Source organism: Pholis gunnellus, assembly GCF_910591455.1.
Source record: "Pholis gunnellus genome assembly, chromosome: 4".
NCBI lineage: Eukaryota > Metazoa > Chordata > Actinopteri > Perciformes > Pholidae > Pholis > Pholis gunnellus.
Window position 1 is genome coordinate 1,724,194 of NC_136530.1, and position 25,428 is coordinate 1,749,621.

The window sequence follows — 25,428 nt, forward strand, 5'->3', positions numbered from 1 at the left end:
AAAGACCCATTCTGTTTGGACACAACATGGCTGCTGCTGCTGCTGTATGAGTGTAGAAGAACAACAGGAGACAGAGAGTTTATGATAATCTACCAAAACAAAAAGATAAATACTTCATATTTTACATTATTATTATTATTACAAAAAGAAGAAAGCCATGAAAGAATGACCTCAAACTTTACTTTAACATCAACTCAGCTGGAGACAATGAATAGTTTCTAAAGCACATATTTAAAATCATAGAGCTGCATCTCTGCTGCATTTATTACTTAAAAACATTTACATTATCTTACCTCAACATTTGGGGTTAATTAAGCATGTTTAACTTTGTGATTTTTTAAATGTCATATAACAGGTTGTGTGTGTATATATATATATATATATATATACACACAACTACACTTTGTATAATACACCTCAAGTGTAAACATACACTGAATGTCATTAATATAACTGGTCCTGTTAATATACCTTTCTGTTGTGCTGGAGGCGTATTTGTATTGATGGTGTCTATGAAGGTTGCCTCAGTAGTAGCTAACAGAAGAAGCCCCTCAGCATCTTCCTCTCATCACTTCTGGCTCCATCTAGAGCACAAAGTCAGAGACTCTGAGGTCAATGAGGCACAAATGACTTCTCCCATTCATTAAATCTGACTTTTCATAGAACAGCAGCCTTGTTCTACCGAGTCCAAGTGTCTCATATGTGAGGAATCCTCCCCCATGACATAACGGAGCTGATTCTGTTTGCACACGCAGAGTCTGGATGCTGGCTGTTTGCTTTAGGGAGGAGAAGGGAGTGGATCAGAGGAGGAGGAGGAAGAGGAGGGAGGGTTGGATGGAGCGAGTGCAGACTGCTGCTGCTGCTGCAGAACACTCGGCAGCGAAAGAGGCAGCTGAGCTCAAGCACGCACACATCTGAAAGCACGGCAGGAAATAAAGAGAGACGGAGAACATGATAACCGAGGGGTCGAATCTCACAGGAGACGGGGATCTGAGCAGATAGGACGCAGGACACTCAACACACAGCGCTGGGATCAGCTTTTGGAGATGAACAGCCGCCAAATGTGGGGTAAGAACACTGTTACATGCTTCATCCAGGGTCTTCAACCAAATGATGAAACACAGCCTTCTGCAGGGTTTACAGCAGAGCGAATATCTCAAATAACTTTGCACATGTCAGCGTGTGATTACATCTACCGAAATAAGGAAAAGAAGTCAGATGTCTTATTTGTTCTTCTCAAACTTTTCCTAACACGATGGAACCACCTGCCGACCCGAGGAGTCATTAAACTTGTGCCTGAGTTCAATTACACAACAGCCAGAGGCCCCGACGGAGGATGCCATTGTTTAAAGTGGACACAGACGTTTTCAGAGAAAAACACAATCTATTCATTTCATCTGTGAGAAGCTGAGCGGCTCCACCTGTTCACCGGGAGGACAGAAAGGAGAAGACAAAACTAAAACAAAGCTTTACTTTAGAATTCATGTTGACTTATTTCCCTTTTAAAGGTGCAGCTCATGATTTAACACTACAGGTGCAAATTGTAACTAATAACTAATATGCAAAAGAAGGCATTATCTTATTAAATATGTGCTAATTTTCATACATTTCCAGAACATAAACGTAAACATTGGATTCAGGTTCTAAATTCTTGTTTCAATTTCGGAGAAATCTACAGACGCAAACAGACAAAGTAGTAAAATAAATGTTTCCTCTCGTCTGACAGAAGACGAGACCAAAATCTCAAATAATCAGTGCATGAAAAACCATGTTGCAGCATGTAAATCCATGTCAGAGCATTTTTTCCTCCCATGCATCAGCGTCCTCACAGTGTTTACATGTTTGTAAAGCGACGACTCTTTCTTTAAGAATAGCTGCTTCACCAGCGCTGACCTCATCGCTGCAGAGCAGAAACTGTCGGGCGGGGTTTCTCCCTCACAGGACCTCACACCGGCTCTGAGGCCGGGCCACTGCCCCCAAACACATGCTACATACGCTAACAGCACACAGGCTTGTGTGTGTGTGTGTGTGTGTGTGTGTGTGTGTGTGTGTGTTTCACAGCAGCTGCGCGTGTCCTTCCTGTTTATCTCGTGGCGTTTACTGTCCCATAAGTACACACATCATTTGTCTGATGGTGTGCCGGCATGTGTTCTAAATAAGACTTATTAAGACTTATTTTTAAATCCGGATAAAGATCATGACGCGCTCTGACAGACAGCCAGAGAGCAGATGTGAAGCTCACATTCTCACACCCACGTGTGCAGAGAACAAACTAATATATTAATGGAGTCCATCAATCTTCAATTTTCTTTTGCATTTGGCCCAAAATCCCCGAAGAAAAACATCTTGATCATCTTCCATCAGTATTATGAAATGTTTGATGTCCAACATCTGTCCGTTTCTCTCCCTGAAACACAAACGTATAATAATCAAGTCGTTGCTTCATGATTAGATTCCCCCGACAGGAATTGTTCTGGATGTTGTGTCATAAGTCTGGAATGTTTCTGGGACTTGGAACGGGGACAGAGGTTTGGTTTGAGGTCACATGAGAACATCAGCCTGTGAGACAGAGCCACATCTGGCCTCATGCTGCTCTCCGTCACAAATTAGATCCAAATTAGATCCACCGATATGGTTCTGTTCTGTCTGCGTCCATGACGACAGCGCGGGAAGTGTTTTACAGCGTCATGAGAACTGATAACATGTCAGAACCTCGTTGAAGAGTCTGGCACCGAGACGTTTGTCTTTTATTGAAGATCTTTGAGGAACAAACCCTTTGAGATGTACTGTCTCGTTTTCAATTATACAATACACTTAAATATAACAAGAAGATAATTAAACAATGCCAAATATGACAAAAGAATATACATATGAAATAATAAAGACGGTCAAACTCAAACAGAGCATGAAAAAGGATCGTTCTTTCAGGTTATAGAAAAGCATCAACGTCAGTGATAAAGACATAATAATAGAGACGTCATTATGAACCAACTCATCCTATAATAAGAAGACGTGATGATGTGGATCGAATATTTACAGGTAGATTATAATAATCAGAGAGAGCTTTAAACATAAAGACATTCTGAGCTACTTAGAGGCTGCAGGAAGATAAAAAGCTCTACAGATCGTTTTATTGATATTTTGAGGAGAAAACTACCATCAACTGCTGTCGGTAGGGAGGGAAATGTATACATTACAAGATAAACTGTAGCCAATGCTGCTGTCTTCTTCTTATTTGCTTCGTATCGTTCCCTTTTAAACATCTGCAAAAACAAAACCTCTCTGCTTTTAATTATTGATAAATGATGCTACATATATATATATATAGAAAGATAATCTCCATGGGTGTCCTAAAAGCACACGAGATGTGGATAAAGTTGTGTACACACTGATTGTTTGTATTCTCCAGATGTGAAGCTGTGGGCGTTGATGCTGCTGGCCTGTCTCTGCCACTGTGTCTTCGGGCAGCTGTTTGACGCCAGAGTCAAAGGAGCGCCGCGTCTGATCTGCAGCGTCCCCGGGTCGCCGGGCCCCGCCGGCAGACCCGGCCCCGGTGGGCCCCCGGGAGCGGATGGGAATGTGGGTATCCCGGGAAGAGATGGCAGAGATGGCAGGAAGGGTGAAAGGGGAGAGAAGGGAGACGCAGGTATTTTATGAAGCATAAACAGATCCGGCATCAGTTTATGTGCGATAGATAAACACTATAAAGATCTGTGCAAGAGAAGAGCTGCTGGCACGGAAAAGAAGTTTCCTTTACTTGACAGCTGGCAGGATGAAGTGATGAGTTACATAGAAAAACCATTAATAGCATGCTTATGAAAAGAAGTGTCAGACACAGTATGAAGGAACAGAACACACAGCAGACACAGGTGGATAGGGCGAAAGAATAATGTTTTCTGAAATGTTAAGTTTAAATATGTAAATGAGGCGTTATGTAATGGTAACTTTTGGTGAATTTAGGAGAAATCTACAGACGTAAACAGACAAAGTATAAAATAAACGTTTCATTTCCTCTCGTCTGAAAGAAGACGAGTTATGGAGTTCCACCATACGCGTTACAATAACAGTTCATCCTGGTTGTTCACAGCTTGGTAAAGATTAATTTCCCTTATTCGGGAGGTAAAACTGCCATAAAAAATATAAAATATTTGGAAATCTTATCACCTCCTCCAGCAGAATTATGGTAGTGATATCATCTGAACTGCAATAAAGCCGTTGGTGGTGATAAGTAAACGCACTTGTGTTTTCCATTACGTGTGGAAACAGGAATCTAAACACATACCTCCATCTCAACATGACGCCACACACTTGTGTTTGCACAAACATATTGTGATTCACAGCGTCCCTGTAGCTCCAGGGTGTTCATTGACTAAATGTAAAATAGTTTAAAATGTGCTGTTCAAATGTCAAGGTGGCGCTAATCCAAGAGTGACTTAATACATCATATTGGGTGTGTTTCCTTTGAGTGATTATTAAATAGTTCAACGTGTGCAGAACAGACGCTGATACATACGGCAGATAATTGATGCATTCTATAGATAAATTGAAGCCCCGCCCCTATTTTTTGGGGGTAAAAAACATGCACGGATGTTAATTTATCCCGTTTGAATTGTGCCATGAACTACACATATGATGTTTGTCGTTTTAAAAGATAATTTTGCACGTCAAGAAAGTCGCATTATGTCATAAAACAAAACAAAAAAAGTATAAGAAAATACGTGAAAGACGACGCACTCAAAAGTAGCTTCAGTGACGTCTCTCTTGGGTCTCACTTTTCTTTCTCTTATCTTATCTCTGATAAAACACATCAGGGAAGATAACGTTATATTTGTGCGAAACATCGCTAACTTACCTAGCTAGCTAGCTAGCCGAGGTAACGTCACCTAATTATGAATCCCACTGCTCTTCTCGGCAAGACCTTTCTGCGTAGCTGGTTTAGGCCGGAGACTATCGGTTAAAGTCAGACATAGACCTCCAGTAGTTGGGCTCAGTATAGCTTGTTGGGCGGGGCGTATAGGATCTGAAACCAATCAGGTTACCGGTACCTCGGCGGGCGTTGGACGCCTGGCCAATCCCAGCGCTTGAATGCTGCAGAAGGCGGGTCTTGCCAAGAAGAGCAGTGGGAAAAAACGTGGTAACGGCCGTATTGGGTTCACTTTTGTTGATGTGCAAAATGATCTTATAAATGTACAAACGGGTGTAATTCATGGTCCAATTCAAACGGGATCATTAAAATAATTATCTCCTGCCGTTCAACCTCCAGAAGGACTTCTCTCTATCAGTAACTGCAGAAATGATGACCCCAACATTTTATTTTTTCCCTGTTTTAGGGTTGAAGGGCAGAGTCGGCCCAACGGGAAAGATTGGGGGCCGAGGTGATCGTGGCCCCGCTGGGAAACGAGGCCCCGCAGGAGAGAACGGAGATTTGGGCCCTCCCGGATCTCCCGGCGCCGACGGAGAGAAAGGGAACCAGGGCCAAAGAGGGTCACGTGGAACTGCAGGAACCTGCAAGTGTGGCAGCCTGCTGCCTAAATCGGCCTTCTCCGTGGGAATCACCACCAGCTACCCTGCAGAGAAAACCCCCATCAAGTTCAACAAGGTCCTGTTTGACGAGGGCGGACACTACAACCCGCAGACGGGCAAGTTCATCTGTGCGTACCCGGGGATTTATTATTTCTCCTACGACATCACGCTGGCCAACAAGCACCTGGCCATCGCTCTGGTGCACAACGGGCAGTATCGCATCAAAACCTTCGACGCCAACACGGGGAACCACGACGTGGCGTCTGGGGCCACCGTGATGGCCCTGAACCCAGAGGACGAGGTCTGGCTGGAGATCTTCTTCCAAGACCAGAATGGATTATTTGCAGATGCGGGCTGGGCTGACAGCTTGTTCTCTGGCTTCCTGCTCTATGCAGACACAAACTACTTCGACACACTGGCAGAGGACTATTCATAAAACCTGGACAAACACAAACAGCTACTCACTCTTTTGTTTTTTATTACACATGTGGTCAAACTATATTTTTATACAGATGTGTGTACTGCTAGTTATGTTGTTACTATAGAGACCTATCTACTGATGTGAGATTATATTATATGATCAAGCTCGAATACGTTTCTGATTTATTTGTTGTGGCTGGGAGTTGGATCCATAATAACTTAAATAAACATTGTTGACTGCTAGAGCTTGTTCTCCTTTACAACGAGGCTAAACAAAAGCATGTGTGAGATAAAGATATTCCAAATTATAATAGGAAAAGTCAAAACATAATGTTTTCATTGGAAATAGTGCCAAAAACAACAGCTAAAGGAGAATATGGGTTTGGCATTGCGCATTTGTGGTTTCTTGGACTCGATGACCGTTTTCTTAATAGTTTGATTGACGAATGGAAATCCAGGACTGCTGAAAAGAGAGATAAGGAGAAGTATCCCAACGTTATAATATTTTATATTTAAGTTGCTTTAAATGACACGTTCAGACCTGAATCTGGAGATGAATGTTTTATCGAGCCAGCTACATTTTTAACCGACTTTCTTCACACTTTAGCTATAAAGTGTTGTTTACACTGGCTGCAGACGACCAGTAGACGACGCTAAAGCTAGTTTACCATTTGGCAGTTAAGGGAAACATAATTTACGTTGTTGGTTTTTTTGCTCCTCTTACTGTTGAGAAAGTGTGTTAAACAATTATATAAAGCCTTAACGCTGTCTTAATGTCTTAAACCCACTTTCAAATCTGTGAAACCTTTATTCTTATTGTGAAAGTCAAAGAAAGAGAATTTCACTGCTTTTTTTTATTTATATCTTTTTTTTAGTGCTGGGCAAGTTAACGCTTTATTATCGCGTTAACGCATTAATTAATTAACGCCGACAATTATATTGTCACGCGTTAACGCAGTCTTTTAAATGTATTATTAAGCGGACATTTTAAATAAACATATAAGCACGTGAGAACAAACTGCTCTTAACTGCAACTCTTAGCAAAACTTCCCAGGTTCCCATGCTTCACCTACATTCCCCTGGGTCCTAAGTCCCTCCAGGTACAGCTTCTTATCACCCTCTATGTACCAACGTACATTTATAACAAATACCACACATATTACGGTAATCAGCCTTGCATATGTGTCTGACCAACATTTCTTTGAGTTTTTAAAGTGTTTTTGTTTGGAATTTGTATAATAAGCATATCATTTAGTTATCACTACTGAGAATTTAACAAACGTAAAAAAAAAAGAAGTAGATAGGTTTGCAGTTTTCAAGGTGTATATTTCAAATTGCATCTCTTACACACATGAAGATAAAGTTGTGAACACCAGCTGAATATCTATTATCAGAATCAAAATAACTGTGTTATAACTGCTACTGTGTAAAGAGAATACTGCTGTTAAAAAGCACCTTTTTTGTTTAAAGTGTTTGCAAACCAAATGTTATTGCACTTTTGTTCATATAGTAGTACTTTTAAAATAAAAGTGCACAATACACTACTTTTGAATTCATTATTGAACTTTGCACATAATGCGATTAATCGCGAAAAAAAAATCATGTAATCGTTGCCCAGCACTACTTTTTTTATTACTTTTTTTTAAAATATCTAGACCACATTGAACCAAGTCCAGATCAAAAACGAATACATAGACTGGTCATAGATGGACTGCATTAACCCAAAAAATACTTTTAAAACACAGTTTCAGATTTGTCAAATATTATTCTATTATAAAAAAATGCAAAAAATAATCTTTTTTATATTATCTTTTTCACATCTAGACCACATTGAACCAGGTCCAGATAAAAAAACACTACACCACGTTAAAGAGTCTTTGGCTTCTCTCCAGTTTAGGATAGTTCAGTCTTGGTATAGTAGCGTTTTTTTTTCGGGACCCGGTCTGATGTGGTCTTGATGGCGAGTTCTCAACTTCTGATTGTTTAAAGAAATTCATTTTGTTTACTTGAAGTACCAGTTGATGCTGATGAAACATCAGAAGGTCATTATAATAGAAGTAGCATGTGTTCACAATGATGCATAGAATCATATACATTGCTGATTAAAATTAAAAGGTAATCAATTTCCTTTTAGGACATCAATGTCCGGCTGAAAGGTGAAGCTAGGAGGACGAGTGAAAACAAGACGTTGCAACTGTGGACCATCGCTATAGCAACCCAGAACCACCAATTAATTTAATTGGATGTTGGTAATTTAATTAAAGGTGCTATCGTGGATTATTGCAACCAGTTTAAACTTCGATTTCAAGTAAATGTTTGTGCAGAAATAAGTGCTGCAGCTCCTCGAGATCAACAGAGGTTTCCTGTGTTTTGTTTCCCGACCCTGTAGACCAAAACAACGTGTGTCCCCCGTCTTTAGTTTATATACATATGTATATACATATTTATATATTCTTTTCTCTAGTACAGTGCTACACACCGTACATGCAATTATCCAAGGATCCAGTGCAATAAGTGAAATCTATACATAATGTCTACACAGCAATGTTATGTTGCTTTATTTGTATTTTTTGTGTATGTTTTGTATTTATTTTTAGTTATCACTCATCAGTTTTTATTTTTGGACTATTGAGCTGCTGCAACACTTTAATTTCCCCGTTTCGGGATCAATAAAGTTTGTGTCTTATTTGTACCATGCTGTTTGTTAATACAAAGTTTAAAAAAGGAAAAAAGGGAAAGGAAAAAAAAGGTGGAGCTAGCATCAAATCACAAGGATGCGAGGTCGCGTCGAAGCAGCGACTATTAGCCAATCACAGCACAGTAGGGCGGGACCTAACGCGAAAATGTATGATTGAGGCTGGTTTTCAAGGTAGGTTGAGGGGTAGTTTATCTCGTTACTAGGCAGCGGTAACGGCTCCCGTTGACAAACGTTAAGTTCAGTATTGAGAGAGAAATATCGCTCAGAAAATGACAATGTTTTGGGGGGCACGAGCGCAGTGATGCAAACATCGTAGCAAGCTAGCTACGGTTTGTTTATAATACAGACTAACGTTAGCTTCAACCACAACATCGGTCCTGTGACTTTCTGTTTTTTCTTCATTGCAAACAGAAGCTATCCTCGCGACCATGGCGTCCACAAGGTAACGCAAACATAGTCAGCTGTTCGTTGTCTTTCTTGTATAGTTTATGGTTAGCTAAAACGTTAGCGTCACCGTCACTGAGACGCTACTTTTAGCTGTCAAAGCTAACGTTAGCGCTAACCGTTTTTAATAAAGCTCTTTATTTTCTGTTCTAGCGTCATTCGAGAGAAACTGCGGAAGAAACGACGCGCCCTGCAAGACACGTTGGGGGGAAACAAACACGAGGACGACAGTCAGGTAAAGTTATGACAGGTGAACGTGATATATTGATCTGTGTCTGTGGACTGACAGTAACCGTGTGAGTCCATCCAGAGCTTTAACAAGAACCAACAAGACCTGGAGGAGTGTCTCACTTTATACACACACACACACACACACTGTTAACGCTTTAGTAAATCTAATTATACTCGATAGGCTCTGGTTCCGTCCACCAAATTGAGTGAGAGGAAGCAGCGAGCTGCTATGAAGGTTGGTGTGTGTGTGTGTGTGTGTGTGTGTGTGTGTGTGTGTGTGTGTGTGTGTAGTTTAGCCTGTAGGCTGTAGCCCTCCTCCTGTGTGTAGTGCTGCTGGCTGCTCATACACCAATCTCCTTCTCTCTTTCCTCTGCTAATTAAACCCTTTTTTTCCCAGCTGTGCTGAAATAACCGGTGTGGATAGAAGTACAGTGTGTATGCTGTTGCTGTTGTGTCTTAGTTGTGCGTCTGTGTTGCAGCAGGAACCTCAAAGCAGTGAGGAAGATCCAGGAGAGACGCTGAAACGCACCGGAAGAGCTCAGAGACAGAGGCGGAAGAAAAGGGTACGTCTTCCCTTTGCACCCTTTATATGCATTAGCTTCATAGTGCACACTCTTCAAAGCTCCAGCAGGGTTCGTAATGGTTCCATCTCTTGGCACATGTCAGCTGCTTGACCGATCTTCAGCCCAGGATGATGATGAGGATGTGGGGGAGATCTCCACCATTCAGCACCACGGCGAAGACGAGGGATCGGTTTTATCAAGACCCCCGACTGGAACTCTGAGCGGTTAGTGTCCACGATATCATTAAAATACAATATCAGAAGCAGTACCAAAACAGTGCTGTATGCTTTTATTGTGCAGCATTACAGTATATGGATGTTTTAATACACAAAACTCTGAACAAAATGACCAAAACTTCTCAAAATGCACCTTTACCCAAGTTAAATAACTAAAGCAATTACACTGTCATATCCAAACCAGCAAAAAAAACATAAACCTTATATTACAAAAGGGGGTGTAATGTGCCAATTTTTAGAAAATTGCTAATTTCCCCCCATAGTCTTTGGGCAGGTAAGTAGAACAATAAAATAGTAATAAGATTAGACGTTAAAAGAGCATAAATAGCTCCCAACACACACAAGATTAGACCAAAGAGTATCAAGTACAGTACTGTAATTATTGTTTAATGCTTTGTCTTCTAGGTGTCTCCTCACGAATCAGCCAAACTCCCGACTCCCATTTGGACAGCTTAGTGACACGTCGCCTGGAAGAGAGACTGAGAGCAGCCAGGGTAAACACAAGTCCTCTTTCCTTTTCAACAACCAGCTTGTAATTGAATAAGATAATGAAAGATATGCTATTCCCCAAAAAGAAAGTATTATCACATGCTGGATGAAAAGTATTGCGTCTTGTGTTGCAGTCTAAAGGTGAGAGCCTCCAGCAGCGGGAGGCGTCTCTGGAGCCAGCCAGTCGCCTGCAGAGCCTCAGAGACAGAGACACTGTAACACGGTTTGACCGAGAGGTGAGCATCAAACAGTCCTCTCACCACGACTGTACCCGGTGCAGTGGAGATGTAACTCCCGGTGTTTCACAGGTTGATCCAGACAGAGCCGGGAGACACGAGGACCCCCCGGCCCTCAGCAGCAGGGTCAAGTTCAGAGAAGCAGCCAGACGGGTGAGGACGGAGACGACGTCGCAATAATGCTGAGAACAAATCATTTGTGTTTTATTTATCTGCTCATTCTTTGCGGACACAGACAGAAGAGGGCCTGCCGACCGCTGAGGAGGCTTACAACTTCTTTACTCTGGACTTTGAGCCGGATCCACGAGACGGGACTGAGAAGAAGAGCAAGAAAAGAGACAAACAGAGAAGAACAGCTGAGGAGGACAGAGACGAAGAAGAAGCTGAAGAGCAGGAAGATGCTGAAGAAGATATTCAAGATGAAAATGAAGACCAGGTAAGACACGGACAACAATATTGTAAGAAATGACGCGGTGCATCGCGAATATTCCCGCCTGTTCTGTAGATTCCCGACGCCTCATATTCTTTGTCCTGCCGCAGAATGAAGAAGCTCCTCTTGTGCGAGATGAGGACAATTTATTCGTCATTGAACAATCGACACAGGACTTCCTGGAAGTGAGGAAAGCAGAGTACGTCGGGTACCGAAAACTTGTTCAGCAGGAGAGCGAGCTCCTCTTCACGCCGAGTTTTCGAACAGGTATTCTCAAAATGTACAAAAGCACCGGATGTATAGTCGGCTTTGATATTCTGTGGAGGATCTTTTACCTGCGTTTTCTCTGTCACTGCCACAGCCCCGACCTCCATCAAACTGCCTGAAAACATGAAGCCTCGTTATCCGGAGGACGAGGGTCTGTATGTCGGGGAGAGGCCTCCTGTGTCCCCGATCAACGAGAACATTCTGGAGAACCGCATCTTGAAAATGGAGGAGGTAATTTCAACCAACATGACAGACAGCTGAACAGAGCCCTGGAGCCATGAAATCTGTCATAAATATATATATATATATATATATATTTAAATTCTTCATTAAGGGAAAGAAGTGGTTTGGTGATGACGGCAGGATCGTGGCTCTGCCCGACCCCATAAAGGAATCATCCACGAGACCCCCTCTCTTCCACATGGAGGAGGACCTGGACCCTGCACTGCAGCCTGTGTACAGGAAGGTCAGACACACTCACTCTCACTTCCATCACTCCATCATTTGGCACATCTAAAGCACGGTGCACAGTCACACACTGGAACGGTGTTCTCTGACCCTTTTGCAAAAAGGTCAGTTTGGTACAAAGGGACGGGGAGGGAGGAGACACATCTGTGACATCATCTCTACTGACAATGTACAGCTACATCTAAACTCCAACTGGGCGTTAAAAACAAGATGTTAAGTTTCCTTTTGAAGAATGTTCTCTATGATCTCTACAAAGACACCAGACTCGTTCACTGCTCTGCTGCTGCCTCCATCTGTTGGTGAGTTTGTGTTGTTGAGACTTTAGTGTTTTTAAGGGTTAATTCAGATTCACTACAGTCACAACAATCCTAAATCTAAAGGTCCCCCTGCTTGTTGAAGTCACTCATGAGGATATTCACTATCATCCCATCAGAAAACACACCACGATCACCTCATTGTGAGTGTTAATGACCACAGAGGTAACACATGACTGATATGGAAAAACCAAACAATGCAGGTGACACAGATCTGATCTGGTTCTCTGGAGTGTTTGAGTGGGAAACCCCCAAAGAACTCGTGTATTTCTGTTTTTTTTAAACTCTGCTGACGGGCACAGCTGCCACATTGGCTCATCTAGAGAACAGAGCTTCCATTGTAGTTTAATTGAGTGTTTATCTTACATTGTTGTCACGCATGACTTTTCATTACAGCGACGCCCCGACGGTGCAATCAATCTCTGGTTCACGCTTCCTTTAAGCTCGCACACATACTAAGATGCACCCGAGAGAACCACAAGCACGCACTTTATTTAACCGTGATTATCATTTTCCAGAGTGGTGCATGATGGATGATGTTGTCGTTCTGTCCGCTATCGCAGGCGCTAAAGTCCAAGAATGCAAATCTGTATATCGCTGGTGCGGCGGACCCCGAGGGAGACTACCAGCTGGATGTGGACGTCTCCGGGCTGATCTTCTCCCATCACCCGCTCTTCAGTCGGGAGCACGTCCTGGGGGCCCGTCTGGCTCAGCTGTACGATCAGTACCTCACCAGGCAGGGTAACAACCTCACAGGACACCTCACTGACAAGGTAAAGCATCACCAGACGACTCTGTAAAAACATCCCAGAATACACAGAGAACATGTTTGGTGTGTTATCCAAACAAAGCCACACGTGTACATCGTGTATTTCCTGTGTGCTTTAGTTGAACGGACTGAGGAGTGCACTGCGGAATATACTGGAGATCCACGGCGGGGAGAGCCTCACTCAAGCCATGCAGCAGAGGATATCTGAGTACAGTCTGGAGGTTCAGTGAGTTCCTCAGATTTCCCTGTTCAGTCTAGAAACCAAAATCCCCTCTTAAGAACCGTGACGAGTTCTTATTCCCTCTGCTGTTTATCTCAGGAACACTCGGCAGCTGCGAGACAGCGAGCAGGAGAAAGACAGGACCCTGCTGAAGAACATCGTTAAGGTGTGGAAGGAGATGAAGGCCCTGAGGGACTTCCAGACGTTCACCAACACGCCCTACAAGCTCTACCTCAGGAGGTGAACCTCTTTGTGTAGCTAATACTGTCTGGTGCTGCTCCATAGAACTTTAATCAAATGAGACTATTGCACTATTAATTTGAGTAGTGATTACGATTATGGCTTCCCACAATTAAATGTAAATGATCAACGGCAACATTGACATTTAAAATCCGTGCTTAGCTCAAGGACAACATATGAAATACAGCGCCGAGGGGGCTATCAAGATTTTTTGGTTTCACTTTTTGGGAGCGGTCATGCCGCTGTGTCGCACGCACACCAGGCAGCAACCTCCGGTTCTACCGAGTGAAGCCGACGCTTCACGTGTTAAAGCTGCATTCTCTCTAATGTCCACCAGGGGGCGACTCCTCTGGTTGTATAGAAGTCTATGAGAAAATGACTCTACTTCTCTCTTGATTTATTACCTCAGTAAACATTGTAAACGTGAGTTTATGGTCTCAATCTCTAGTTTCAAGTCTTCTTCAATACAGCATGATGTTCATTTAGTAAATGATGGTCCATTTAGAGTCAAACAGACCATAAAGCAGGGGATGCTTTAGGGGCGGGGCTACACAGTGATTGACAGGTCTCTACCAGAGACGTATACGGCGTCTCTACGTCACTCCTCCTCAGTCCAGATATGGTCACTTCTGTTCATTAATTACATAAAACAACAACATGGCAGTCCACAAGCCAATGAGTGCCATCACGATGATTACGTCCACTTCCTTATCTACAGTCTACGGCACTCAGCCTTCAGCAGCAGCCTGTGAAAAACGTTCCTGAATGTTGCGGCTGAAGAGTAATATAGTTACTAAAACGTATGAAATGAATTATATTATTTGTTTTGCCCGTCGGCTCTCTGTTGTAACAGAATGTACTGAATTCAGGTGAAGAAGAACCTTATTGAAGTCTTATTTCAATGCAAACATTTCTTACATTAGCAGGAATGTAGCACAGCGTGGGAGTGAAAGCAGTGCTCTGTTTATGTGTGGAAGTGGAATAAAGATCCCAAAAATCAATAAATACTTGTACGCCTAACGAGTGCTCGCTCGATAACGTGTGTCTGCTGATGTTTGTACACTTTTCATTAATGTGTTTTGTTGGTTTCTTTCCACCGTGCTCCAGAGAGAATGTGGAGCAGGCGTCGGACGAGCGAGAGCACGAGGATGAAATCTTGACAGAGGTCATGGAGTTGGAGGCAGAGATGGACGAAGTTTACCAGAGAAAGCTGGCCGAGTACAGGAAACAGCTGGAGGAGTGGAAGCTCTGGAGGAGGAAACAGGTAGATGCTGCTGTCAGCTTACTGCACAGACATCATCAGCACCATTCTGAGGATAAAGGAAGTCTTTAAAAAGCCTCTCGGATGAAATGTCTCTCATAAAGAATAATAAATAAACTGAAATTCTAATTCTGGTTTAAAAATCAAGACGGGGAATATTCACATATATATATTAACACACACACACACACACACACACACACACACACACACACACACACACGTCCTGTGTTCACTGTGTTCAGAAGGCCAAGAAGAAGAAGAGGAAAAAGAAGAAGAAAGGCCAGGCTCAGGATGACACGGAGGAAGATGAAGAGCAGGAGGCGAGTGAATCGGAGGGGCCCGCTGAGGAAGGCCCCCCGAAGCCGGAGCCTCCGGAGAAGCCCGAGTTCCACTCCGTGGAGCAGCGGGTCAGAGAGAAAGCCTCCAGGATACGAAGGAAACCCGGAGAGTCCGTCCTCATCCCGGATCTGTCTGCATCTGGAAACATCACCGCCACTGAGCTCTGCCCCAGGTACCAGCAGGAAGGGTTGAAATATACAAAATAAGTGAGATGATCAATCTGAAATGAGAGGACTTAAGAGATGAACTGCACTGTTAATGTTTCCTCCTCCTCGTAGGCCTGAGATAGCTCGCCGGGAGGACGTTTCACGACGCTCCCTTTTCATCAAGATCCTCTACAACAACAAAGAAGTCTCCAGAACGGACGGCCGCTCCCTGAACGCTGACTTCAGAGTGCACTTTGGACAGATTTTCTATCTCAAGATACTCAACTGTCCCCAGAGCATCAATTTACAGGTAAACAGCTCCATGACTGTGTGGACTGCGTTCTTTACACGGCTGTGTTTTAACATTCAGAGGTTCTGTTGAGGTTCAAATGTCTGTCGTATGTTAGGAGGTCATCACCCTAAAGAATCTGAATAAATACTTTATTTTTAGTTGCGGTAAATGAAATGTAACTCGTGCTGTTAGATTGCTGCTCGACTCAAAACCCAACGGTGAAACACCGACCGGCTCAGTGACGCACAAACCGCTGCACCGCTTTGAACACAGGCTCATTATTGGATGAGGGCCAGAGACCTCAAGTATGTGAACACTTGACCATGAAGCTGCTCATATAATATAAGAATATCAATCATTACCATCAATCAGTCTCCTCTGGTTTTTCTTCTCCCTAATATCTATAAAAGGTTGTGTTTTGAAGGCAAAACGACAATAATATGGACTGAAGCAAATATTTTGTTAGATATAAACATGTTGTGAATCTTTATTTCAATACATTTTGAGTCAGAAACGACGCAGCCACCACTGGAGTCCTATTCTACAAATAAGTTCATCCGCATAGTATCAGTGAAGCCTGATCGTTATCTGACCGCGGGCTGTTTACTGCGTTTAAATAGAATCAACATGCAAACAACAACAACCTGCTTCTAAATGTCGATGAGTTATGAGTGAAGCTTCTTCTCATTTCTGCGTGTGCGTGCGTGCGTGTCTGTGTGTGTGTGTGTGTGTGTGTGTGTGTGTGTGTGTGCATGTGTGTGTGTGCGTGCACGTGTGTGTGTGTGTGCGTGTGTGTGTGTGTGCAGGTGTTTGAGGAGATGGGCTCGTCGTGCTCCCTCCTGGCTCAGGTGTTTCTTCCGGTTCCAGAGCCCTCCGTGGTGACGGGCATCGTCCCGATTGAGGAATACGAGTTCAGCAGCAACCAGAGAGTGATGTTCGACCACGAGGGCGTTGGAAGCGGTAAAAGCCTTCATCTGACACCAGCTCACCCACCAACACGTTCACAGCTTCCCGTTTGTCTTCCTGTCGCTCATCCTCTCCGTACGCCTCTCCAGACGTGCCGCTCTCCTTCGAGGCCGACGGCGGTAACAAACAGACGCTGCTGACCTCCGGGAAGCTGTCCTGCTGTGTTTGTTGGGGGTCCGGGGAGGACGGCGTCCCACTCGCCCCTCCGGCGTCTCAGCATCCTGGCGGCGTACACAGGTAGTGTCACTTACAGGACAGCGCTGGTGGTTGTGCATGCTTTAACCCGTAATCGAGTTCTTTACATCAGTGCTTACTGTCGGCCTTTATGTGGCTTCAGCTTATGTCAGCATGACGTAAACTTGGCAACGTCCTCAGACTTTAAACTTGTTTAGTATAATCAATCGTATTAAAGGTTAAGCTCTGTTTGTACATCAAAAGTGAATGTGGACATAAACAACGATTAGAGATTGTTGTTTAATTTACATTAGTAACATGTTGAGTAAAGAATACTCTAAAGCTCTGTCTTTCCCTTAAAGGTTGTGAATGATCTTTAAAAGTCATTATAATGTGTGTGAAGTCCTCAGTAATGTAAACACATCTGTGTGCTGCGTTACGTCCGTACCTTGCATGTGTGACAGATATTCATATTAATACCATATTAATCACGTTACTCCTCTGTGTTTTAGCGGCCTGGGCCGTCTTGATGCGGTCTCGTTTATCGGGGCGTCTGGACTTTACGACATGAAGAAAATCGGCGAGTGGGCCACGCAGTCACGACTGGACCCAAACGATCCCAAAAACGCCTCCATCATGCAGCTGCTGAAGGTGCGTATGAGAATATGAGAACGAATAGCAACGATCCAGGAGACTCCACATGAAAACACGGCGTCTGTCTCCGTACCTGTGGCTCACCAGGTGGCCAGCAGCGGGGAGGTGACGGCGCCGGAGTACTTCCGTCTGGAGCAGCTGCAGGAGGAGTTCAACTTCGTCACCGACGAAGAGCTGGAGAGGTCCAACAGATTTCGGCTGCTCCGCCTCAGGAACCAGGAAGTCGCCGAGTTTCGAGGTTACAAGTGTGTTCCTGCTGTGGAGAGGGAGGTCACCGACCGGGTGTTCCAGGTCAGAGAGTAAAGAATAAAACGTGTGTTACACAGCAGGCAGAATGAGCTCTGTGTGACACAAACGCTCTGTTGATTCCAGGAATACGAGAAGAGACTGAAAGAAGGAGAGGTCGTCGACACGAAAGAACATCTGGATTCACACAGAGCCTTAGTAGCCAAATACCTCCAGAAGGTGAGCAGCTTATGGGATGTAAATGTAGTTAATCATGTTTATTTAACGTAAGAATTATATTTCAAGTTCATGTAACCAAATAATGGTGTTGTGATTAGTTTGCTGTAATTGAGCTTCAACAGTCCGGTCCTCTCCCCACAGATCCGAGAGTCGGTCATCAACAGGTTTGTTCTTGCCAAACATCACTACCTTCTGTCTGACCTGGTGATAGAAGAGGAGATACCCAGCATCGGGTAAATACTCACTTTCAACTCTTTCCCTTCTCGTGCTGAGCATGTTACAGGATTTAGGATCTTTTCTTTCTTGCCAATCACACAATAGCAGTTGAAGCTTGTGAGCGTGTCGTCTTTATTTCTGTGTATCCTTCTCTTATTCCTCTTTTCAAAGAGAATTGAAATCTTTATAAATCAGCTGATGTGAGAGTGTTTGTTGGCCGGTTGATCTTGAGCTCAACGCGGTGTTTCCTCCCCGTCCTCTGGAACATGTTGACGTGATAACAGGGGATCTGGAATCTGAGTTCAGATTTACACATGATCATGTAATAATATGATAACTGTCAGAGCCTTTCACGATGTCGGGTGTTGCTTTGCGTGTTCTTCTTCATGATCCAAAGTGAACGTGATAAACTCTTCTGTTCCATTCTTTCTGCGGTGCGTTTTTAACAGTGGTGCAGGTCCTGGGTATGAGTTTCTCTTTTTCTTCTCCCTCCCTCTGTGTCTCTGTTTCTCCGTTTAGTTTGAGCCCTGAGCAGCAGTTCAGTAGTGACGTAGAGCCTTCACTGTGTAGCGTTCAGACCCTTCAGGGTTCTGCAGTTTAATTCACCAAAACACTTCATCAGCAGCTCTCACTGCGTCACAAAGGGTCCTGAAAGTCAAATACTGTTGAGGAAACCATGAGCTCTACATATTATGAATATTATTAGTACTGTGATGATAAAACTGCAGATACCTGGAGGGTAATAATCCTCTCCCACAGTTAGAAATACTTTTGATCTCTCGATAAATGACGTGCTTACAGTCTGATATCCGTTAGATGAGCAGTTTGCTGTCCCTTGTTGGCTGTTTGACTAATTAACAGCCGCCGTTTGTTTTGCGACGCTCAGGATTCTGGGAATGAACCTTTTCAAGCTGGCTGAAACGAAGCGTCCGCTGAAGCCTCAGAGGAAAGAGAGGAAGAAGGTGACGGCTCAGAATCTGTCCGACGGAGACATCAAACTGCTCGTCAACATCATGAGGGCCTTCTACATCCCCGTCCGCCGGCCGCAGGCCAAGTGAGCGCTCAGAGTCAGAACGGTGTCGGGAGAAATAAGAATTATACGTTTCAGACACGTGACAGAAATCGGTGTCGTTTCTTTTTATTTCCAGTAAACCAGGACAGTCTCAGAGTGCCGTGCAGGGCAGCGACTGGCTCATCAGCCAGGTACCACACACACCTCCACTCTCCTCTCAGCTCGTTGGCAGCTTGTGATCGGTATTATGTAAGTGTGGGTTCTTGTTCTAGGTACAAGTGAGGCCCTTTGTGGAGGTTTCCTTCCAGCGCACGGTGCTTCAAACGACCACAGCTGATGGACCGAACCCCTGCTGGAACGAGGAGCTGCAGCTACCGTTCAGGTGACAGTTCCTCATCAGCGTTAGCCACTGAGATACCTTCTCAACATTACGACTCTTTTCAGATGTTATTGTGCACTTAAAGGGATAGTAGTGATGTTTAGAAGTGTGGTTGTGTAGTCAGTGAACTGTTAAAGTAGATGGAGTTTGGAGAAACAGACTGAAACACTGATTCTACCTCACAACACAGGAGCTGCTGCTCTATATCGGATAGTTTGTGTTATTGTGACTTTAGTGTTTTAAAGAGTTAGTTCAGATTCACTAAAGTCTCAACGACTCAAACTCACCAACAGATGTTAGCAGCAGCAGAGCAGCAGCTCCTGTGTTGTGAGGTAGAATCAGTGTGTCAGTGAATGAGTCTGGTGTCTTTGTAGAGATCATAGAGAACAGCTTCAGTTCCCTCAGAAAGGTCTGTCTGACAGCAAGGTGAAGAGGTGAACACATTCTAAATACAGCGTTCACTCACACTGATAGACATTCTGTTAGGAGTCTAACATACGTCCACAGCAGAACATTACTCTGTTTCTATGAACTCATCTGCTGCAGTAGAACCCTGACTGTGGAGGAGAACCTCACACACACTACAGAACATCAGGACTGTCTCTTTAACACAGTTTGATAACATTGAACAAACTAGCAGAAACGTAAAACTCTTCTTCTTCTTCTTCTTCTTCTTCTTCTTCTCCTCGTCAGTGCACCAAATGGCGACTACAGCGCTGCTGCCTTACAATCAGTCAAAGACGAAGTCTTCATCAACATATTCGATGAGGTGGTTTATGAAACCGGAGTGGTGAGTAAAACACTCTGTAATTATATCATAACGTGTTCCTTGAATTCTCTCTTGTTTCATCATTGAACTCCTTTTGCTCCTCAGAATGACAAAGACAGAGGGAAGTCCATCCACACCCGGGTAGAGAAGCACTGGCTGGGCTCCGTCAAGATCCCCTTCAGCACCATCTACTCTCAGGCCCGGGTGAGAGTCCTCGCTGTTCTGTGTTTATTACCTCACTAACAGATGAGCGCGCCGACCAGCCGACCAGCTGACTGATTATTTCTACTTTATTGACTCCATCGGACAGATCGATGGAACGTTCATGGTGAATACACCGGCGGTGTTGCTGGGTTACAGTAAGGATCGGAGCCACGGAGCCGACGCCGGTTACGACACCCTGAGGAGCCTGAGCGAGGGCGCCTTCGTCACGCTCTTCATCACCATCGAGCCTCAGCTGGTGCCTGGAGAGTCCGTCCGGGAGAAGGTGAGTTCAAGGACGGATCCTGTCTGTAGTGCAGCTAGTTCGTCTTCGTTCATGTGCGTCTTCAAGGATTCACGGATCGTTTATTGTCGTTATGCAACATGGGGATGCACAACGACACGCATGAAAAACAAAAAGAGTACATTTATTTTTATTTGCATCATAAAGATTTAAACTGCAGCAACAAAAACAATTCTCTGGGCAGATAAAATGGCCGACATCTTCACGTTAAAAACTCAACATTGTCCACCAACTGTGACTGTGTTTGAGCATCACGATGTAAACTCAGAGTCCTCCTCCTCTGATCCACCAGAGTCCTCATGATGTAAACACAGAGTCCTCCTCCTCTGGTCCACCAGAGTCCTCATGATGTAAACACAGAGTCCTCCTCCTCTGGTCCACCAAAGTCCTCATGATGTAAACACAGAGTCCTCCTCCTCTGGTCCACCAGAGTCCTCATGATGTAAACACAGAGTCCTCCTCCTCTGATCCACCAGAGTCCTCATGATGTAAACACAGAGTCCTCCTCCTCTGGTCCACCAGAGTCCTCATGATGTAAACACAGAGTCCTCCTCCTCTGGTCCACCAGAGTCCTCATGATGTAAACACAGAGTCCTCCTCCTCTGGTCCACCAAAGTCCTCATGATGTAAACACAGAGTCCTCCTCCTCTGGTCCACCAGAGTCCTCATGATGTAAACACAGAGTCCTCCTCCTCTGATCCACCAGAGTCCTCATGATGTAAACACAGAGTCCTCCTCCTCTGGTCCACCAGAGTCCTCATGATGTAAACACAGAGTCCTCCTCCTCTGGTCCACCAGAGTCCTCATGATGTAAACTCAGAGTCCTCCTCCTCTGGTCCACCAGAGTCCTGATCTCTGTCCTGCTGTCCACCCGTCAAGTGCAGCTAGATCCTGGACCACGATGGATCCAGGTCTCTGTGAAGATGTGGGCTCAACAGTCACCAATCTCCTACTGCTTTCATCCATCTTATTGTACTGCGACCGGGCATCAGACAGCCGGGATGCATGCTGGGTAGTGGAGTAGCCTCAGGTCCTATAGCTGGGTTAGCTTAGCATCCACGATTTGGTGGCGTTTTGGTCCGTTCAGGTCTGGCTGGTTAGGCGGTGATCGTCTCAAAGTCCTCCGCTCTTCATCCTCACGCTTCCTTTTCCAATGTTGATGAATTTATTCCTTCATAGTTCATGAGCGCTCCAGGAACAAACACAAAAAGACCAAACAATGTGCTGAAGCTCATGGGAGCTACCACATGTACCACAACACGTACATGCATCTGCATCAAGTTCGTTCTCAGATGTGTTCACATGCTCTTATAAGTAGCCAGTTATGCATCAGTGTATTAATTTGCTCTTATGTTTGTCCTCCTTTTGTGCTACGTATTTGCTTTGCTCTGCTACATATCGCTAGATTAAGGAATTACAGGTAACACTCAAACACTCCCTCCATGCCTTCCATCATTCTTTTAGCGTATGAATTCATCTCCATAGTGCTGAGCTGACTTTCCTCTGTCGTAACCTTTGACCTCGTTGTGCAGTTTGACAGCCAGGAGGATGAGCGCTTGCTGCAGGCCTCAGAGAGGTTTGAGCGGGAGGCGGCGGGGGGTCACCCGGACCGACCGTGCATCACCACCGTCATCGACCTCAACGGGAAGACGGTGTTCGTCACGCGATACATCCGACCCCTCAACCCCCCGCAGGAGCTACTGGACGCGTTCCCCAACAACTCGCAGGACACCGCGGTCAGTCGCTCGGTATTGAAGTGAATGTAGAGATGTAGTGACCGATTCTACGTCTTTCTGGGTCAGATTTACTGTCTCTTCTCCTCACACAGGCCCTGGTTGCCAGGTTTGTCTCGCTCGTCCCCTCTCTGCCGGACAGAGTCTCGTTCTCCGGGGCCTGTGACCTGTGGAGCACCTGTGATGTGAGTGAACCCTCTCAGAGCGCTCGTGTTTGGAAGAGGAGGGAAGCGTCAATCTGACGGGGACTCGTCTTCTTGTTTTTTGTTTTTAGCAATTCCTCACCCTCCTGGCGGGAGACGAAGAAGAACACGCCGTGCTCTTGTGCAACTACTTCCTGTCTATGGGCAAGAAAGCCTGGCTGATTATTGGCACGGCTATACCAGAGGTGTGTGTGTGTGACGATCATTATAAACAGCAATGCACCGACATGGAGCACAGGTTTAAAATGTGTTGTTTTTTTATGTATATGTTGTTGAGTTGTTTACTTTCATTCAATTGTTTCTAACAAATTTCAAACCAGAAGAATCTGTAATTTAACGTTCTGTTTCATTTGGTGGCCTGCCTCATATCCTCAGCTTTCATAAACTGACCTTTTATCCAGTTTAAGACACTTTTTTGATCCACTTTAGATCTTTGTGGTTTTTAAGCAGATAAAAGATTCTGGTCAGCAGACGTCTGGATCTTAAGTTATCGGAGCAACAAGCCGAGCTAACTTTAGCATCAGCTCGTCTCTGTCCCTGCAGGACGTCCTGCATCCTCTGAACAGTGCTGGAGAAACACTGATTGTTAACGTGAAGCTGCTTCATTCAGAGTTTTGTTTTGAGAGGAGGAGACCTCTGTGGTAAACACATACGGAACCCTGAACACTGAAGAATGAAGACAACAACTCCCATGATCCCACGCTGCTTCACCATGTCAACAAACTCCGTCTTTTGTTTATTGTTTTAAATTGAGACACAAATAATGAAATACTGTGCGTTTAAAGGGATGAAAAGTCTCTTTATTGACAGTTATATAAAACATAATGCAGAGCTTTTGAGTCGTTCTGCAGCGGCACTAATAATCTTTATTTTTTAGGGACCCACAGCGTACGTCCTGACCCTCGAGCAGAACCGCTACCTGATCTGGAATCCCAGCAGCGGTCAGCACTACGGACAGCACGACACGTTCTGCCCTCTGCAAATAGTCGGCTGCCTGGTCAACGCCGACAATGTGAGTAAAGATACATCGACTACATGACCTCGAACCAGCAGCGCACCATGTGGCGTTTAATTCCTCACTTTTTGAAGCATCACTTCCTTTTAGATTGCAGCAGATTATTTGAGTCACTTTTTATTTAGGTGTGGTTCAACGTTCAAGAATATACGTCACCGATGACGATGAGTTTTGACACCACGAAAGCCAATTTGTGGAAGCCGTTTTTCTCCCGATCCTTCGCTCACCCCGGCCTGTCGAGTGTACAAGTGAGTCTCCAGCGTTTATATGCAATCTGGATGTTTGTTCGCTGGTATGTTGTTTTTTATTCTCACTAATTCTCTTCAGCCAGAGGAGCTGGTGTATCGGCGCACGGACAGAGCCGCTGCAGCAGAGCTTCAGGACAGGCAAGACACACACACACACACACACACACACACACACACACACACACACACACACACACACACACACACACACACACACACAGAGAGAGACACAAACATTTACCGTCCCACTCTCTCCGTAGAATTGAGAAGATCTTGAAGGAGAAGATCATGGAGTGGCGCCCTCGTCACCCGACCCGCTGGAACCGCCACTGCACCACCACCCTGAAACAGTTCCTGCCCAAACTGGAGCAGAGCGGTGGGCGGGACGTGGCCGAGGGGCAGCGCCACGAGCTGCAAAGCATGCTGGGAGACAACAGGGCAAGTCTGGAACGAGTCACTGAATGATGTCACCAGTCTAACATTTCAATGATATAATATTCTCCGCTCTGTAGGAAATACGTCAGCTCATTCATGACACATTTAATAAACTCCTCTCATAAATAACTAATAGGATCTTTATTATTTGTTTTAGATTTCAGGGTTCCCGCTGCATCTGCCGTTCTCTGAGATCCGGCCCATCGTGGAGGCGGTGTACAGCACTGGAGTGCACAACGTTCACGCAGCGAATGTGGAGTTCGCCCTGGCCGTGTACGTGCACCCGTACCCGAATAACGTCCTGTCCGTGTGGGTGTACCTGGCCTCGCTCGTGCGCTCATGAGACGAGAGACGCTCCTCTTACTGTGGATTAATGAGCTTCACCTCTATTTAAAATGATGACTTTACACACCATTGCAGCACTATTGTGTATATATATATATATATATATGGATATAATGGTTGTCATATCTTTGTAATACACAGTTACCAGTTTTATATCTGTACATCACATCCCATAACCTTGCATTAAAACCCACCTTTCTAAATAATGTTTTGTTCTTCTTGTTGACTCTGACAAGAGCAATTTCTGAGACCGTAGCTTGTGTTGTGGTTGCATTTGACTTTATGGAAATATATTTACAATATTTCATGATTCTATGTTGACATGTGTGTATGGAAGCCCTGAGAGGCAAGTGAGGAAAGGGGGAGAGTTTTGCCAACTTATAATAATAAATAGTAATTATAAAGAAGTTGCCATCTGTTGATCCCTTTCCATAGACCTTCCAATTTTTTAATTAGAATTTTTATTTTTAAGCTTTTCAAAACACATTTGCTGATCTGGGGGCACATCTGGGGGAATTTAATTTAACATGTTGTAAAACATTGACCTCAGATCAGTGTTTTTACTGTGGTCTCATGAGCCACAGTGGGAACGAATCCCACTGCTTTAATTGCCAAGACCCGCCTCTTGTAGCCGGATGAGGGCAGAAACGATTGGTTGCGGATTAGAAAATATAGTTAGAATCAGGATAGCCCATTGGTCAGCACATAGGACTTGGAACG

The 25,428-nt window shown here is 44.4% G+C and overlaps 2 protein-coding genes across 2 annotated transcripts; both read left to right on the forward strand.

The window, feature by feature from the left end:
* Nucleotides 1–886: 886 nt before the first annotated feature.
* c1qtnf7 (C1q and TNF related 7) lies at nucleotides 887–6,134 on the forward strand. Its single transcript, XM_079158550.1, has 3 exons — nucleotides 887–1,068; nucleotides 3,410–3,646; nucleotides 5,331–6,134. The coding sequence occupies exons 1-3, from the start codon at nucleotides 1,047–1,049 to the stop codon at nucleotides 5,957–5,959; spliced, it is 888 nt and encodes a 295-aa protein (XP_079014676.1). The 5' UTR covers nucleotides 887–1,046; the 3' UTR covers nucleotides 5,960–6,134.
* A 2,746-nt stretch (nucleotides 6,135–8,880) lies between these two features.
* On the forward strand, nucleotides 8,881–24,861 carry cc2d2a (coiled-coil and C2 domain containing 2A). The gene is made up of 37 exons (XM_079158221.1): nucleotides 8,881–9,083; nucleotides 9,239–9,320; nucleotides 9,796–9,879; nucleotides 9,983–10,103; nucleotides 10,521–10,609; nucleotides 10,739–10,840; nucleotides 10,913–10,993; nucleotides 11,076–11,276; nucleotides 11,381–11,537; nucleotides 11,632–11,768; nucleotides 11,872–12,003; nucleotides 12,883–13,092; nucleotides 13,208–13,314; nucleotides 13,408–13,548; nucleotides 14,656–14,812; nucleotides 15,055–15,323; nucleotides 15,430–15,607; nucleotides 16,396–16,549; nucleotides 16,645–16,792; nucleotides 17,242–17,380; nucleotides 17,471–17,674; nucleotides 17,756–17,848; nucleotides 17,990–18,081; nucleotides 18,951–19,118; nucleotides 19,213–19,267; nucleotides 19,349–19,458; nucleotides 20,149–20,245; nucleotides 20,330–20,428; nucleotides 20,535–20,711; nucleotides 22,262–22,465; nucleotides 22,558–22,647; nucleotides 22,737–22,850; nucleotides 23,543–23,677; nucleotides 23,806–23,928; nucleotides 24,008–24,066; nucleotides 24,189–24,366; nucleotides 24,521–24,861. The coding sequence occupies exons 1-37, from the start codon at nucleotides 9,070–9,072 to the stop codon at nucleotides 24,704–24,706; spliced, it is 4,887 nt and encodes a 1,628-aa protein (XP_079014347.1). The 5' UTR covers nucleotides 8,881–9,069; the 3' UTR covers nucleotides 24,707–24,861.
* Nucleotides 24,862–25,428: the final 567 nt, after the last annotated feature.

Bases quoted from the DNA above. Each gene is read 5' to 3' on its own strand.
- c1qtnf7 (XM_079158550.1), top strand. From the start codon at position 1,047: ATGAACAGCCGCCAAATGTGGG. The intron at 1,069-3,409 runs GTAAGAACACTG...TGTATTCTCCAG, and splicing joins GAACAGCCGCCAAATGTGGG to ATGTGAAGCTGTGGGCGTTG. The intron at 3,647-5,330 runs GTATTTTATGAA...TCCCTGTTTTAG, and splicing joins GGGAGAGAAGGGAGACGCAG to GGTTGAAGGGCAGAGTCGGC.
- cc2d2a (XM_079158221.1), top strand. The intron at 15,324-15,429 runs GTACCAGCAGGA...TCCTCCTCGTAG, and splicing joins GCCACTGAGCTCTGCCCCAG to GCCTGAGATAGCTCGCCGGG. The intron at 24,367-24,520 runs GCAAGTCTGGAA...TATTTGTTTTAG, and splicing joins GCATGCTGGGAGACAACAGG to ATTTCAGGGTTCCCGCTGCA.